General features: G+C 44.3%; 1 protein-coding gene across 4 annotated transcripts in view; it reads left to right on the forward strand.

Annotated features, from left to right (window-relative positions):
* The first annotated feature begins 769 nt into the window (after positions 1-769).
* Positions 770-17,630, forward strand: part of PHRF1 (PHD and ring finger domains 1) — a 43,216-nt gene continuing 26,355 nt past the window's right edge. For 2 of the 4 annotated variants that reach the window (XR_013228257.1, XM_077321370.1), the window contains exons 1-9: positions 770-916; positions 5,639-5,753; positions 7,548-7,661; positions 8,058-8,290; positions 10,241-10,324; positions 11,249-11,370; positions 12,967-13,067; positions 15,335-15,507; positions 16,688-16,817. Coding sequence is in view for 3 of the 4 variants with exons in the window: in XM_077321370.1 (XP_077177485.1) it covers positions 5,663-5,753; positions 7,548-7,661; positions 8,058-8,290; positions 10,241-10,324; positions 11,249-11,370; positions 12,967-13,067; positions 15,335-15,507; positions 16,688-16,817 (1,048 nt within the window). In the remaining variant the exon portion in view is untranslated. The remainder of the gene's footprint in view (positions 917-5,638; positions 5,754-7,547; positions 7,662-8,057; positions 8,291-10,240; positions 10,325-11,248; positions 11,371-12,966; positions 13,068-15,334; positions 15,508-16,687; positions 16,818-17,630) is intronic. The other 2 variants (XM_077321369.1, XM_077321371.1) reach the window with 2 other exon arrangements.

Here is a 17,630-nt window from a genome sequence, read left to right on the forward strand (position 1 = left end):
TAAACAAAGCATAAAACTCTTGTGTTATTCTGTTTTGTTTTTACTATTCCATATGGGTAACCTTGTCAGTCTGCTGCAGCAAAACAAAACAGAACTTGGTGACACTTTAAAGCAAGCTTTCTTAAGCCACTTTAGAGCAGACCCCCCCCCTTCCCACCCTATCATTAGCCATCGACATGACCAGATATTTAACAGTTTTTTCATAAAATATTAAAAATTCATTAACTCCAACCCATCTGGGAAACACTAACAGGGTCATCAAGAAGGCCCAGGGTTTCTCAAAACCCTGCTTGAGAAAGACTGCCATAATGACTTGGAACCAGGGCATCTGAAGGACCACCTCCTCTGCTTTCTATGCCCCCTTGGGACATGTGGCAGCCCGAGGCAAGGCTTTTCCCTATGGTATCTTGGTTCTGGAGTGCCGTCCCTCGAGGCTTGTCTGGTTCCCACGTTGCTTGTTTGTTTTTTAGGCGCCAGGCTCAAACATTTCTGCTCACCCAGACTTTTAATTAAGGTCCTTTAAGAATACTATTTATGTGTGAAAACCCGACACTTTAAGCTGTCCGTGGTGTCTTGTAACAGTCATTTTTTTAACTGGGCGGGATTCTTAATGCTGGGTTTCAATTCGTATCTAGTAAAGGTTCGCTTTGTTTTTACTTGTATGTTGTAAGCCTCAGTCAGGTTGCTGCAGGCAAACGCCGCTCAGATTTGCCAGCCCTCTCTCCCCTCCCCGCGCGCCTTCGCTCCCCATGACGTCACGGCGGCCGGAAGAGCTGCGCGTTCTCTTCCGGGGCGGCCTGGAAAGGCGTTCTCGGGCGGCCTCGTCAGCCTCCTGGGCTCGCGCCGGGCCCCTTCGGCCTCCCTGGGCGGCGCCTGGCGCTCCGAGCGCAGCCGGGGTGGGTTCTCCTCCTGGCAGGTGAGTGGCAGCGGGCCTCCAGCCGCCCGGGACCCGCTGGGCTGCAGGGGCCGGAGTCCGGCTGGGGTCCGCAGGAAGAGATGCCGCTGAGTGGGGGATGGGGGCCATGAATGTCTGTCCGGGTTTTCCTGCTCGGTCTCGGGAGGGTTTCCCTCTCGTCGCCTTTAAGTTGGCTTCATTTCCGGTTTCCCCGAATCTGGCCTCTGCCAGGAATCGGACACGCAAACAGGCCGTTTCCGTACTGGTGTCTTCCCTGCCCCCAGGCGCGCTGTTGTGTTTTTCTTCACCGGTCTGCACTCCCCTGCCGCTGCCCTAGCGAAAGTGGTAACGTGGCCTGGATTTCTATGGGTGCCGGCTCCCTAGTCAGTCGTAGCCATGCAAGACCGATTCCGTCTTCAGAAGTACTTACAAGCAACTCGCTGGAATGACATGTGCAGGTGTTCGGCTGGGCGCGAAGAGTTCTGCTCCCTGACTTGGAATTCTCGCATGAAGGTGAACCAGCTGCACAGTATGGGAAAAGGAAGTGGTCCCTGGCCCGAGAGGTCCACCTGGCCTCAATCAGAGCCAGAACCTTTTCAGTCCTGACCTGGTGGAAGCAGCTCCCCGAAGTGCTGAGGGTCCTGACAGAGTTCTTACAGTTCTGCAGGGCCTGCAAGGCAGAGTTCTTCCACCAGGCATTTGGTTGAGGCCAGGTGGCGGAATATCAGTCGGGTCCCCTCTTCAAACCACCCCATCTTATGGTGAGAGGCACTGTTTCCATCCATTGTGTGGGAGGGTCAGTGGAATTAATTTATTTTGATTTTAAATTGTACTTTTATTTGTTGTGAACAACCCCAAGCTGGCTGGCGGGGAGGGCCGGTATACCAAACTAATAATAAATATATTATTATAATAAATAAAAGCTTATGCCCTGAAAATCTTGTTGATGTGTAAGGTTTTTCTGGACTCATTTCTTAACTGTTGTACTGCAGACCAACATGGCTACTCTCTGAAATGAAAACTGTGTTCATGCCACAATAATGGAGAGATGCTTATTTGAGAAGCCCTTGTGTCAGTCATTTCTAAGAGTCCTGTCTCCCTTCCATAACTCTGAATTTGGGATTCCAGCAACCACGTGGGAGCTGGGGATCCCCCCAGAATTACAACTCACCTCCAGAGATGAATCCTCTTGGAGAAATGGATGCTGTTCAATGCATTGTCCTTCACTGAGGTCCTTGCCCTCCCCAGGCTGCAGTCTGAATCTGTCCAGGAACCTGGCAACCCTACTCTGAAACCAATACCTGTAATTATAAGGTAAAGGTAAGGGTATCCCCTGTGCAAGCACCAGGTCATGTCTGACCCTTGGGGTGATGCCCTCTAGCGCAGTGGTCCCCAACCCTCAGTCCGGGGACCAGTACCGATCCGTATATCAGTCGGTACCGGGCCGCGGCTCCTCCCTGTCCACCTCCCTGGCTGCTGCCTAGAGGGGTGCCCTGCCACTCTGCCCCTGGCTCACCTTTGGTGCTCTTCAGCGGCTGCCATGGCTGGGGCTCCCCCTTGGCATGGCACTGCACAGCTGCTCCTGGCAGTGCCCCCCAGCAGGTGGCGGGAAATCAGGGGTGCCTGCGGGAAAGCAAGTGGAGCAGGGGCTCAGGTGGTGACAACGTCCTTCAGCAAAAGACTACCCCCCCCCCCGGGCCTCAGTAAAATTGTCAAGCGTTGACTGGTCCCCGGTGATAAAAAGGTTGGGGACCACTGCTCTAGCGTTTTCATGGCAGACTCAATACGGGGTGGTTTGCCAGTGCCTTCCCCAGTCATTACCGTTTACCCCCCAGCATGCTGGGTACTGATTTTACTGACCTCGGAAGGAACGAAGGCTGAGTCAACCTTGAGCCGGCTGCTGGGATTGAACTCCCAGCCTCATGGGTAGAGCTTCAAACTGCATGTCTGCTGCCTTACCACTCTGCACCACAAGAGGCTCTTGACCTGTAATTATAGTCTCAGACAAATCCAAGTGGTTATTGGCCAGAGTTCATGGAACTCCCCTGGATGAGAGGGGATGAGTAAACCTGTGTTTAAAAAGGATTAGGAAAATACTCCTCAAATAGGGGCTTGGATGCTGTGGTTAAGAATGTCAAATTAGCTAGGATATTTTTTAAGGGGGGGGGTTGGGAGGGGGGATTTATTTTTATTTTTTAAGGAAATAGCCTGGTAAAATCAATGAGCCAAATAGGGAGTAAGACTTCAGAAATAAAAGCTCGTCAGGCTTTTTCTTTTTCTTGATCATTTTAGATATCACATAATAAAAACAATTCATTTCAGTGTGTTTAAGAATGCAGACCGCATGTAACACAGGGCTGCATGAATGTTTCAGAAATCAGAAAAATATTTCTATTAATGTTGCGGTTCAGACATTGTAAGTTCAACATTATTTTTGAATAACAAAGCTAAGTCTTTAATAATATCTTTTAAATGAAATCATCTAATGTCATCAATTCTTATTCATTGACTGCCTTGTTGAAAACAGAATTTAAGAGCCCACTGCTTTATGTATATCATTGTAGGAGAATTTAACTAATTTCACTCAGGTGAATGAGCTCATCTATTTTGTCATGCACCTCATTTCAGTGCATTTTGGAATGTGTATCTACCCAAAGCAATGCAGTGCAATTGGATGGCTTGCTCATTTATTTATTTATTTATTTATTTATTTATATATATATATATATATATATATATATATATATATATATATATATATATATATATATATATATATATATATATATATATATATATATATATATATATATATATATATATATATATATACACATATACACATATACACATATACACATATACACATATACACACACATACACACACACACCGCCCTCCCCGGGGGCTCAGGGCGGTTTACATAATAACATAAGAACAATACATGGAATACATGGAATAATTTCATATAGTTGCACAAATGAATTCATCCAATTTATGCTAGCAGTTGACAAACCAGAAATCGATGCATGTGCATTTTACAGCCCTGGATCTCCTTAGCTGGCAAATAAATATTTGCTTGTGCTTGATGCACCAACAGACTGTAGGAACCAGATCCAAATGCAGTGTTTTGTGTTTTCAATATCTTGGATGTTTAATCTTATGGCAATATTGAAAAAAGCTCTAGCTCTCTTTCCCCTCTCCCAGTCAGAAATGACAGAATACTAGCTCAGGCCAAGTGATTAGTAATAAGCGTTTTAACAAGCCTTTATGTTTAGTATGCAGTAGTACAAGGGGAGGGTGAAGTCTGATGCATCATGGCTGTGAATGAAACTCACAATTCTGTTAATACTTCGTTACATTTAAAATATAAATCTAATATGTACAGTTATGTAAGCTTTGTTATCTATTTACTCAATAGCTGTGCTTCCCTGTCATCTAATTAGGCAACTAATTGGAACATCATTCCTGTGTCCACAAAATATTCTCATACCCAGGTTTCAGGAAGGGGGAGGGAGGAGCAAATTGTACAATTCTTGATATGTGAGCTTTTAAGTATTGGTGTGTGTGTGTGTGTATAAATAAATATATAAATAAATATATATAGATAGATATAGGTGCCATTGTTTCATAATTGGGTCATACATTTGGATGTGTTGCAGTGGCATTAGTATGGTTGGCATTAATTATGAATTTTGATCAAGCCATATCACTGATCAGTTGCCAGGTTCTACCACTGTTCTAGCACATAATTAATTTCTTAACTGAACTAGTTTCTGAAAAGAACTTATTCTATGTGAGCTTTTAAAACATTTCATTGGGGAAAGAACTTTGTCAGACACTGCAGTCTGTGTAGGCATGTGCATTCATTTCACCCAAATAAAAAAAATATCTTACTGGTAATTTCCCAGTATTTCTAAGCCAAATGCAGATTCTCTGATTTACTTTGGTATAGCTGATCTGAATAAAATCTTAACTATCTTGGCTTTTATTCTGGATTTTGTAATTTAAACAAATACTGTTACCTAGTTGCAGATATTAGAGACTGCAAAAACAGATCCCTTTTTGAATGGGGGTATAGTATACTCATACCTGAAAAATACTGTTTTGTCATTGTTAGGTGCGAAGTCGTGTCTGACCCATCGCAACCCCATGGACAATGATCCTCCAGGCCTTCCTGTCCTCTACCATTCCCCAGAGTCCTTCTTCTTTTGAGTCCTTCCTTCTCATGAGGTGGCCAAAGTATTTGAGTTTCATCTTCAGGATCTGGCCTTCTAAGGAGCAGTCAGGGCTGATCTCCTCTAGGACTGACCTGTTTGTTCGCCTTGCAGTCCAAGGGACTCGCAAGAGTCTTCTCCAACACCAGAGTTCAAAAGCCTCAATTCTTTGATGCTCGGCCTTCCTTATGGTCCAACTTTCACAGCCATACATTGCAACTGAGAAGACCATAGTCTTAACTAGACGCACTTTTGTTGGCAGGGTGATGTCTCTGCTTTTTAGGATGCTGTCTAGATTTGCCATAGCTTTCCTCCCCAGGAGCAAGCATCTTTTAATTTCTTTGCTGCAGTCCCCATCTGCAGTGATCTTGGAGCCCAGGAAAATAAAATCTGTAACTATCTCCATTTCTTCCCCATCTATTTGCCAGGAATTGAGAGGGCCGGATGCCATGATCTTAGTTTTGTCATTACAGATTCCTAATCTTGTGTTTTGTACAAATATTTATTTTCAACTTGCTTCCTCCAGGGAGCCAAATCCAAATGCCCCGCAATGGATGATGACAGCCAGGATGAACTCATAAATAAGACTTCTGCTGTAGGCAAAGTCAAAAGAACAAATGCACTGCTTTTCAGTGATGCAGGTAAGAAAATGTGGGTAGAATATATGATTCTAGCTGCCTCTGCTTCCTCTTGTTCAAGAAACTGTTACGTACAGGGAGAAATCTGTCATAGGTTTTATATCTGGACCCTTCTCAGTAGCTTTGTAGCCTCCAAGTGTTGACTTAATTTCATTCTTATTTATTAATTGTATTACTTTATTAATGGTTACTGCCGTTCCCAGCTCTGCTGGCTCATAGTGGTGTACAACAGTAAAAATAATACAATAACATCTTATTCCTTCTAATGCTTGGACTTGTGTGAGATTAGTAGCTTTACAGAAAGCACTTCCTCAGTCTTGCTTTACCTCCCATGGCTGTGTCCTTTAAAAACGATTATGTTGGTGCTGATTTCTGTTGGAATAGGTAGCAAGTTATTAATATTAGGGAAGTTTTTTATTGCTTAGATAGAAATGGAGCAATAAAAATTTGCAGTCTTCTTCCTTTTTCTTTTGAGAAAGTTCAAGTCTACAATGACTTGTTTTGATGGATATACTGAATTTTCCTTAGTATTACCCATGCATTTGCAGGCTATCCTGCAACCATAAGAGATAGAAACCTCTTCCTTCCTTCTCCTCCGAAAGCTAGCATTGTGTAATGGTTAGTGTTGGACTACGGCCCGGGAGACCCACCTTTAAATTCCCACCTGGCCATAGAAGTTTGCTAGGTGTCTTTGGGCCAATAACACATTCTTAGCCGAATTTACCTCACAGGGTTGTTGTGAGGACAAAATGAAGGAGAAGAGCACTTTGGGACTCCAGTGAAGAGGGAGGCATAAATGGAGCAAGTAAATAATTTTTTAAAAATTGACCAAGACATCCTTTGAGTGTTAAACTCTGCTCCTAATCCAAAATTTTGTTGCTTGGTGATTGCAGAACATATGCAGCTCCCTCATTGTCTGTCCAGCCTCCAGTGGTAACATGTGGAAGAGAGAATGGGCCACAGCTGCTTACTCTGATTGTCATAGTATATCTAATCCAACCCACTGCACAGTGCAGGAAATTCACACGCACCCCCCCCCCCTTCTCTATGCCCAGAGAAAGACAAAAACCTGCTGGATCCCTGGGCCATTGTGGCCTGGAGAAAAATTATTTCCCTGATCCCAAAATGACAGTCAGCATTGCCCTGGGTGCATAAGAAAGGGTGACAAGAACTGAGCATTGGATCATTCCTTCCTGTAAGACAGTTGTAGAACCAACATTGCTGTCAGATAGCCATCTTGCCTCTTCTTAAAAATCTCCAGAGGAGAGCATACCACCTCCCAAGGAAGTCTGTTCTACTGAGGAATCACTCTAACCCTCAAGACTGTTTAGCCAAAGCACCTTTTGATTTAATTTTAACCCTTCAGTTTTTGTCTGACCTGCGGAAATGGAAAACAACTCCGCTCCATCCTCTATCACAGCCCCTCAAATAAGTAGAGATGGTTATCATATCACTTCTCAGTCACCTCTCCAGGCTAAACATCCCCAGCTTCTTCAGCCTTTCCTCATAGGACTTTATCCAGGGCTGCCTGCAGACGATCACCTCCCCCCCCCCCACCACCAAAGACTCACCAGGATCAGTTGGGTGTTGAGGGTGAGAGAGCTCCCACAGATGCCTGCTGATTTACTCCTCTAGAGTTGCAGGTACAACTAGGGAAGAGACAAGGCCTTTGCTGTTTGTTATTCCTATTGGATTTCTAGTTCTTGGCTCCTCTCCCCTTTTCCTTTGCATCGTATGGTGGATGGTTGTGAGTTTTCACACATGTTTCTCTGTCTTTTTGCTCTCTTTGTTCAAAAGAAAGCAGTGATGAAAACAGTGGAGACTCAGATGATACAGGTAGTGAGGAAGAAGGTGATACTGATGAAGATGCAGGTGAAGAGGATGAAGAAGGTGAAGATGAAGATTTAGAAGGTGGGTATATGAAAATTAGTACTGTAAGAGAATACAGTTGATTCCAAAATCTTCTACGTGCCATCATATGGGGGGGATTTGCAATTCCACTCGAACTGTGAGTTTATACAGTTTGTCTCAGGTTGGGTACTTTGCATGGGCTATTCCAACTGTACTGTAACATTGAGCTACAGCTTGCTTGCTAATAGGTCTCTGGAACTGTGTATTGGAAGTTCCAGCGTGTGTGCTCTCACAATCGCACTCTTCTGCATCTCTTGTATTGAAAGTGATTGTTTGCGTGTTGACGTTGCTTCAGTAATTTAATCAGCATTTTCGTCTTTCCGGAACTGTATAGCACATTCATATCCCAGCATGGTATGTGTTAAGTGGAAATAATCTCTTTTTCATTGTTTCAAGATTCTGAGGAAGATGAAGACGAGGAGGAAGAGGAGGAAATGGAAACTTCTGCTGAACCATCAGTCCATTTGGTGAAGGAAAAAACACCATTTAACCAAGGAGCTGGTTCTTCTTCTGATGAAGATGCTGAAAACTGCCCAATATGCCTCAATACGTTCAGGGATCAAGCAGTTGGGACCCCTGAGAACTGTGCCCATTACTTCTGCTTGGACTGCATAGTAGAGTGGTCTAAAGTAAGAACCTTTGTCTTGATAAAGTAATGGCTTTGCATATACTATCTTCAGAGTATCTTGCTGGTTCAGTCTTACAGCATGCCTGTTTCTGGTTCCTTAGCACGGGGGGTCATCAACCCCCAGTCCGTGGCCCACTAATGGGCTGCAAAGGCCTCGGTGACAGGCCGCCATGCCTGCCTCTCCCCCCCCCCCCCGCAGAGAGAAGCTCACCAGGCCATGAGAGAAGCAGCCGCCAAAGCGGCTGCTTGACTTGCAGCCCGACTAGCTTTTTGCTGTGAGGGGGGGGAGAGGCAGGAACGGCCGCCGGCACGCTGATGGGCACAAACGCGCATGCATGGAGCTCCCGTGCATGTGCATTAGCGCCCTCTGGTGGTGAAAATGCACATGCGCGGCAGCTCCGCGCGTGCACGTTTTCACCACCAGGGGCACTACTGTGCATGCGCGGCACCCAGGCTGCCGGCTCTTCGCCACCCCCGGAGGCGGTCCTCAACCTTAAAAAGGTTGGGGACCGCTAGCACATGCATCTCTCTGTTAGCTTCCATAGGTGTCACTGGATTGGTGTTCGTAGTAATTTCAGCATCACATTCCTTCTGTTAAAGCATTATCATATGAGGCTTGCACAGTTGAAGGTAGAGTCAGGGGTTTGCTGTTCCTCAATCTTTTAATAAGTCCTTGCCTTTTCCTTAAGCAGCCGTGGTGACAGACTGTGCAGGACCAAGAATTGTAAGTCCAGGTTTGAATCATAGATTTGGAAGGGACTTCCAGGGTCATCTAGTCTAGCAATCCCCAACCTGTGGGCCGCGGACCACATGTGGTCCGTCGACTAATTGGAGATGGGCCGTGAAGGACGCCTTCTCCCCCCCCTCCGGCCCTTTACTTCATCCCCCCCCGGCCCTTCACAACACACTTCGGGTGTCATTGTCTCCCATCACTCCCAGATGGGACTATCTCATTGCAGAGAAACAAGCTCAGGGTTCCCATTGATTTGTCATTGTCATGAGTTAAAATTTCCATGAAAATAAAATGTTCCTTATGTTCATTGTTGCGGCGTCTCTGTATCTTATTTTGAAGGGATGTTTAAACATTACCATAGCGATCAGAGAGCGTTAGGGCAGTGGTTGAGAGTACAGGAGTAAACTACCCCCCCCCCCCACCAGGCCTCAGTAAAATTGTCAAGCGTTGAGTGGTCCCCCGGTGATAAAAAGGTTGGGGACCACTGATATAGTCCAATCCCCTCCACAATGCAGGAACTCACAACTACCTGCCTAAGTTGTGCAGGTATACTTCCTAGATGATTCCAAATTTTGTTGAACATTTACCATTGTAAGCTAATGCAGCCTTAAGAACAGTGTGATGCCTAAGCTACTATTTGAGCTCAACAGGAAAGCCTTAATAGAATTTTGACAGTAGTCACCTGGCTGTTCCCTCATTTGATCTTAAAGATGTTTGTGTTCACTGCCTTACTTTTTAAGAATGCTGGTACATCAGTTGCTTTTGCGTTAATTTCCTCTACACTTTTAGTTTTTCCCCATTGAAATGGCATGCTGTTGCTGTGGCCAACGACCATACCTATTGGCCGGCCTTGGCAAGACAGCCCAAAGTTTGTTGCCATGGACGCTCCCTTTTGGGAGAAAGGCGAGGAGATCTGCCATGCTGGACATGAGACAGTCTTGGAATCAGTGAAGCCATGCCCTTGCCCTGTGCCTCCGAAGTTTAGCATGGGTTCAGAGTCTCTCACTTGGTCCTGGCTGAGTTAAAAAGTGTGCCAGTTGTTGGTGAGCACAGTTGTGAGCTCCTGCACTTTGGCAGTTTCTGTTAATGTTTCACTTATTGTTATACACAGCAGCTGACACATAAACATAAGAATACTTGATTTGCTCATTTTAAGGGTGAAGTCCTTTAAAACTGCTGGACATGTAAATGCTCAGCTTCTTTCATTCCTTTCTGCAGAATGCCAACTCGTGTCCAGTGGATCGAATCCTCTTTAAATCTATCTGCATTCGAGTACGTTTAGGGGGAGAAGTCCTGAAAAAAGTAAGCTTTGTCAGACTATGATCTTCTTACATGACAGGGAATATATAGCAAAAATCAATTCTGGTACATCAGTAGACTGTGTCACAGTCAAATACAGCCAGTGTTAATGGCTATGAGATTTTTGTTGCAAGAAGCTGGACTTCTAGTGGTACCATATTGACCCGTTATATCGTTGCTGCAAACCTATGCACCTTTGGAAACAAGTCCCATTTGACAGATTAGGATAGCAGTGGAGTAAAACTGTACAAGACCTGGCTGAGCTTGTCTTAACATTAACATCATTTTATGCCTAAAATTCTGTTTCTAGTTGCAGTGCCTCTACTGTAGTTTTCTTATTCAGTTCATTTTTGGGCAAATTAGAAACAAGAAGTGTCAGGTATAGAATGTACAGAGCAGGCAGCACGGTGTGGTGGTTCAAGAGAACCAGGTTTGATTTCCCGCATCTCCACATCCAGCCAGCTGGGTGACCTTTGGCCTAGTTGTATGTCTCTTAGAGCTGTTCCCATAGAACTATTCTCTTAGAGCTCTCTCAGCCCCACTTACCTCACAGAGTGTCTGTTGTGGGGAGAGGAGGGGAAAGGTGTCTGTAAGCTGCGTCGGGACTCCATCAGGTAGTGAAAAGCAGGGTATTAAAAACCCAGCTCATCTCTACTGTTAGTTTCTCAGCCATACAGCTGAACATGAGAAAGTAATAATAGTAGGACATTATTGCTGTTGAATGAGACATACTACAAGTTAATAGGATGGGAATTCTTGCGCTATTGATGAAATCTGTCTCTTTATGGCCTTGATGAAAAGATACAAAATAAAATGTTTGTTCTTGGCTTTGATTAACTGGGCAGTCACTACAGTGGCAGTACTTGTGTTTATAATTAGTGTGACAGTGCAGCTCTTTCCTTACCTAAAATATGCCTCTTTGTTCAGATTCCTGTTGAAAATACAAAATCTCAGAAGGAGGAGGAGGAGCAGGACCCTACCTTTTGTGAGGTGTGTGGCAGGAGTGACAGAGAAGACCGCCTGTTACTGTGTGATGGTTGTGATGCTGGGTAAGGAACTTCTGCATCTTAAAATCCTCCACTGTTGATACAGCTTCCTCATTTTCGATACTAGATACTCTCTCTAATCTTACAGAACAGAGCATTATATTAAGGGTATGGACGTGTCCTTAACATACTATACTTTTGTTCTCTTGAAACTGTTCTTTGACAGTGTGTTTGGGTGCCCTGAAGTTAGGCTCGTTGCACTGCATTCTAGTTAGGTCTCCTTTGGAACACAGAGCAGAATGTACTGTCAGGAATCTTCTTTGCTGCTGCCCCATGTCTGCCCCTCTATTAACATTGACCAGCAGCAGAGCAGGCAACCACAAATGTCCTTGTTGGAAATGAAGTATTTTGACAAGGAATGTTATGTGTCTGTCATCCTTGCTGGCTATTGAAGAGGATTTGCTTGGTCTGTCAGGCAACTTTGGGTAGATGACAGACCTCCACATCCTGGTGCTGAGATGAGGCTCAGGAAAGTGAGGGTACATTGTGATTCACATTGTTGTGCAATGTCAGAAAGACCGGCTACCAGAAGAAATAATAAACATTAAAATACTTACTTCCTGCACTCTTCAGTCAGGGTGGGATCTTGAGTGGGCTTGCAAAGCACACAATATAGCATACCAGCCAATTGTAAATAAATATTAAAAGTCAATCGAGAAAGAAAATGCCAACTCACAATGCTTGATAAATAAGTATTCATTTGAGCCTGAAAGCTTTAAAAGCGGGGAAAGGTTTACCCCCTCAAATATTTTAAGACTAGCAAGAAAGTCCATTGCAACCAGGAATGCAATATGCGCTAGGATCCAGGGGACACTGGCAGGTGCAGATCTTTCTCTCTCTCCCTGTCCCTGGGAGCTGGTAGTCAGGGCTCGTTTGCCGAGTTTGGGGGAGTCTCTGTCCATGCTGCAGGAGCCATAGAGGTAATCAGGGGTCAATTGTAGCAGGTAATCGACTCAGTTTGCAGTTTGAGGCAGCTCTGTGTGTCTCCCTCTCCCTTGCAGCAGGAGTGATAGCAGGTAAAGGGCTCATTCGCTGTGTGGCCTGGCTCTCTGTCTCTCTCACATGTGCTGCCGTTTAGTATTTAACCCATTAATCTGCCCAAAGATTGCAAAGGGCTGTTTTGAGCATCATTTGGTTTGTTGGCTAACTGAGCACTGCTTGTTAAGGAATACAGAAAACCCTTTCTGGCTTCAGAATCCAACCAGTCTCTCCTGTGCAAGATAACTGTATGAAGAACTTCCAGTCATTCTTTTGAGCTTTGGTCTGTTCGTCTCAAAAATTCTAGTAAAATGTTGCTTCTCAATCTATAGTATTTTGTATATATTGTATGAACGACTATAATTTTGGGTAATAGTTTTTGTGATAATGGGTAAGGCAGTGATCAGATGAGAGATTAATTTGGAATCTGTTTGGAGTGTTAATAGAGACTTTTGAAACAGAATTGGTATTAGTGCTGTCGCTTGGGCCCTTTTGCAGTTAAGATGAAAGTGCTCATTACCTCCAAACTGAGGGGTGCCTTTGCATATTAGGGTAACAAAATGGCCTTCTGTCTAAACTCTTTGTAAGGTATGTTATGTGGGTTTTTTTCTCTTATTTTAGCTACCATATGGAATGCCTTAATCCGCCTCTGAGTGAAGTACCTGTGGATGAATGGTTCTGTCCACCTTGTGCTCCAGCTAATATGGCATCTGCAGATACTGGTAACTGTCTTCTATATACCATAGTCTGTTGCAATGGAATTGTCCAAATATTGTGGTTAAAAAACAGGCCTTCCCCACAGTTTATACCAGTGGTCTCCAACCCGCGCCGGGCCACGGCTCCTTCTCTCCCCCCCCCCGAAGCGAGAAGCTTGCCAGGCCGCGAGCAAATCGGCCGCCAAAGCTTTAGCAGCCGATTTGCTCGCGGCCCGGAGGGGCCGGGAGGGGAAGCCGCAGCCACCGGCATGACGGCGGCGCAAATGCGCACGCGCGGACTGCCGCGCAAACGAGCATGCACGGACTGCTGCGCACGCGCGTTTGTGCCCCTGCCAGGCGCAAACGTGCGTGCGCGGCAGTCCACGCATGCGTGTTTGCGCTGGGGCTGCCGCGCGTGCGCAGGCCCCCGGGCCGTCCTCTCCCCCCACTACGCCGCAGCGGTCCGCAGCAAGCGGAAGCTTGCGGACCGCTGGTTTACACAACAGTTTTTCCACTTCTTCAGATAAAGTTAATGTACTGCCAACCAGTGTACAAAGATGATTTTAACAGAATAAACTGCATGAGGGTACTGGAAGATAAATTGCTTAGTCTCTTTGTTTAAACTGCACATTTTGGTGATGGTTAAGGAAAATAGCAATTTGTAATTTCCAGTGGGGGGGGATTATAGACAAAGGGGATTCAAAGAGTTCTATCTTTTTCAGAACTCTGTCCTTCTTGGACTATTTTGGAGGCTTCTTGTCTGATGTCCCTCTTTAATGAAATGCACTAAGCCAGCTTGGTATAGTGGTTAAGAGCAGCAGCCTCCGCTAAGATGGAGAAAGATCTTTTGGAATCTGAAAGAATGATAGAACTTCGGGAGACTTTAATTAACTCAAGCTCACCTATGACTGCTGTAGAGCTGTATTCTCAGATAGTTGACCTTTGCAGCCTTAAAGCACAACCAGTCTGTAACAAAGGCAGCAATTTTATTATTTTGTTGAAATTTTAAACCCTATTTTTATATGTCTTATACATTTTATGTCAATAAAAGGTTACTGACTGACTGGCAGCAGCCTCTAAACTGGAAAACTGGGTTTGATTCCCCACTTCTGCTAGCTGGATGAGCTTGGGCCAGTCACAGTTCTCTCAGGGCTCTCAGCCATCATCTACCCCTCAAGGTGTCTTGTGGGGAGAGGAAGTGTAGGGGATTGTAAGTCACTTTGAGACTCCTTTGGGTAGTAAAAAACGGGGTACAAAAACCCAGGTCTTCTTCATGCTAAAATAAATTGTGTTCCTTCAGCAATTTCTGCAATTAGGGAATTATAGCACAAAATGTCATAATATCAATTTGATTCCAATATGTGAATAACCCCTATGTGTTTCACATTGAACATCCTCAATAGGGTCTATGGAATATAAAAGCAGCAATATTTGCATTAAACCAGCAAATGGGAACATTGCTGCTTTTATATTCCACAGACCCCATTGAGGAAGCTCGGTGCTAAGCACTTGGAGCTTATTCACATATTGGAATCAAATATTCTTCCCACTGTGCCAGTGTTTCTCTTTGTCTGTATACATATGTGATGTCAATCAATACTTTGGATATACAAAACCTCAGGAATGAATGGAACAAGGTTATGGATCGCCCTGCTTTTCCAAAGCAATGGAATATGGATTTAAACTTTATGCCTATTGCTTCAGTGATTCTCAAGCTGTGATTTGCTTAGCAAAAGATTGTGTGGGGTGTACTGGATGCCACAGTGCCTTTTCAATAAAGTATCTAATTGGTGGCATTGTAACTTATAAGACATGTTTCTTAATGATATACTTTGGACATGTCCCATTTAGTCTTTTTGGGGAGGAAATAAGTACTCATATCAGTTTTGTATTAAAATATTCCTTGATCTTGGAAGATATTTCTGTACTCTTAAATTATTTGCTAAATGACAATGAAAATGGACACTCTGTGTTCTGACTGTTACTAAGCGACTTACATTGCCATACTGGGATGCTAAATGCCCATTGCTCAAATCCAGTGGATTGAGGAGCTGATCAGTATTTGAATGTCTGATATATAAATGACAATTGCATGTGGATGTATTTTTAGATACTTGGAAACTTCTTGTAGGTGCTTCTAGGTGTAGTCTTGCTGTCATTGTTACATTTTCTTGTTTGTTTTCTGTTTATTTTTTTAAAACCCTATAAACAGAACTCTTAAATTTTGTACTGGGGCTTTTCTAGAAAACTTGGTACTGGATCTCTAGAAAAGTGACAAAAGATTTTGTTTTAAGAAACAGATCACGTGAGTGAGGAGGAAGTTGCTTCCCTCATAGCTGATGTTATCCCCACCACTAGTAGACTTCGTCCCAGTGTCCGAACACGAGCAATAGCTAGAACTCGTCAGAGTGAGCGTGTGCGAGAAACTGTGAACAGAAACCGAATAACAACTGCACAGCAAATTCAGGTATTGTATGATTTGAGGGAGTTAAATACATTTCACATTGTTGATCCCAGTGAGTGAACACTTCCTTGTGTGCTTTGATTATAACTTTGATTACACTGAAAGAGTTTACGATGTAACATGTTTATAGCTCACAAATGTGCAACCAAGAAAAGGGACAGTTAAAATCCATTGGGAAGTAATCTTTCACAAGCCCTTTTCCACAAGAATGGAACCTGTGGGAGAACACCATTCAGCATCGGTGTGAAGCCCTCATGGGGCTCTGTTATGTGCTTACTGCAGAAACCATTGTGGATTAGGGTCCTACAGACAGCAGCTCCAAGGCACTTTCCCCAGCGTCCCCTGAGATCCAAAAAAACTCCCAGTGCTGGAGGTCAAAATGCCATAAGGCGTAGAGGCTGAAATAAGGATGAGGCATTCAGTGGAAGCACTGTTCCTTTCTCTTTTAATAATGGAAACCTTTTTGTGTTCTGATTCCTCCAATTTTACTGTATTCCCCTTGTTCACTGGACTTGCCTGTGCCTCTTGGAATTGGCTCCACAAGGCTTACCTGACCCCCTGGCCAGTGGCTTTGTGGGGGCTGCTGCAGGGAGAGGGGAAAGGTGGCCAGTGGTTGGGGTTTGTAGAATCCTATCTTCTTTCTGTAGTACTTTGTAAAGTTGTTTACACTGCTGGGGATTAATGATGTGCTGCAAACCCACTGTGTCTTACAAGCATAGATTAGCTAAGATGCCTTGATGGAAAAGGAGTCCTTGTTTTATATTGGAAACTTCAGTGGAAAAGTGTACACAGAAAAGATTGCTGGCTATTTTGTGTGAAACTTTTAATGAATAAATACAGAAGTTTGAGACAGGTATTCCTGATGTGATGAAACTTTCACAAAATTCAAAGTACATACAGTAGTTGCATAGACATCTTTTGATCTGTTATTGACCTATGATAATGACTAAACCTGATTCACCAGTTATGTAATCTGTAGAATGTTGAAGTGATAACTCTCAAGTGATTCTTTGGAAAACTGAGATGCCTTCCTAGGTGGTGAGTGGGAGGGCCCTAAATAGCTTATAGTGAAGTTTGAGCAATCCTGGTTTGGCCTCTGATTATGATGGCTCTAAGCATCTTACAACCTATCTTGTTATGGGCGACTTAAACAAATAACTCTGAATATCAATTTTGCTTGCAGCATGTGCCAAGGTACCTTATGTCTTCCTTTTTTGATGAAGCAATTGAGGCAGTTGCAGCTGGGTTGAGCACAGCAGTATACCAGAGACCATTAACTCCTCGGCCCCCCACCAAAAAGAAACGAAAAGGAGGTAAGGCCCTCAGATTGATAACATTTTGGCAAGACATAACTTACACCTGAAGAAATAGAACATTTGACATGTGTGCGTAAGCTCTGATTAATATTCACATGAGAGCTATAGTTGAATCAATTAAATTAAATGGTGGATTCAGACAATAGTTATGCTATTTTATTGTCTTTGTAGGTACATAGTGAGTTAGGATTTCCTATTTTGTTTTTTTGCTGTCAAGTTGCAGCCATCTTAGGGCAAGCTTGCAGAGCAGCCTTTTTCAACTTTTTGACTGTGCAGGTTTTAAGCTTCAAGGCATACCGGAAGTAATGTCACCTGGGCATGCCTCACAGAAGTCCTATACCCCCTCTCCCCGGTCAGGCTCTTTGACTGCTCCGAACCCCGGAAGTTTTCCAGGGGCCTGACTCTGCCTTGCACTGGGCTACATCCAGGCGCTAGGCTGCAGCAGGCCCTCTTTTGCCCCGCCCCCAAGCCCTGGAGCGGGCCAGGGGCCTATCGCAGCCCAAACTCCAGGCCTTGGTCAGGCACTAGGCCAAACTAGGCTACCCCTGAGTTAATACAAAAACACTTCACTCATCAAGCTCCCAATAACGCAGGTTGGCCCAAAGTGAGAGGAGCCTTGGTCGGCAAAGGTTTGAATGGCTGGGGGCCCTCCCCATCCCTCCAGGTCTCTCATTGGCCACTTTTGGGGTGGGGGTGGTTCGACCTGCCCATATAAGGGAAAAGATCTTAATTGTTAATTTTTAAAAAATCTCCCACATAATAGCACACCTTGGGGTCTACTGCAGCATACCAGTAGTGTAGAGTTTTCAG

This window comes from Paroedura picta, chromosome 2 (genome assembly GCF_049243985.1).
Source record: "Paroedura picta isolate Pp20150507F chromosome 2, Ppicta_v3.0, whole genome shotgun sequence".
NCBI classification, from domain to species: domain Eukaryota; kingdom Metazoa; phylum Chordata; class Lepidosauria; order Squamata; family Gekkonidae; genus Paroedura; species Paroedura picta.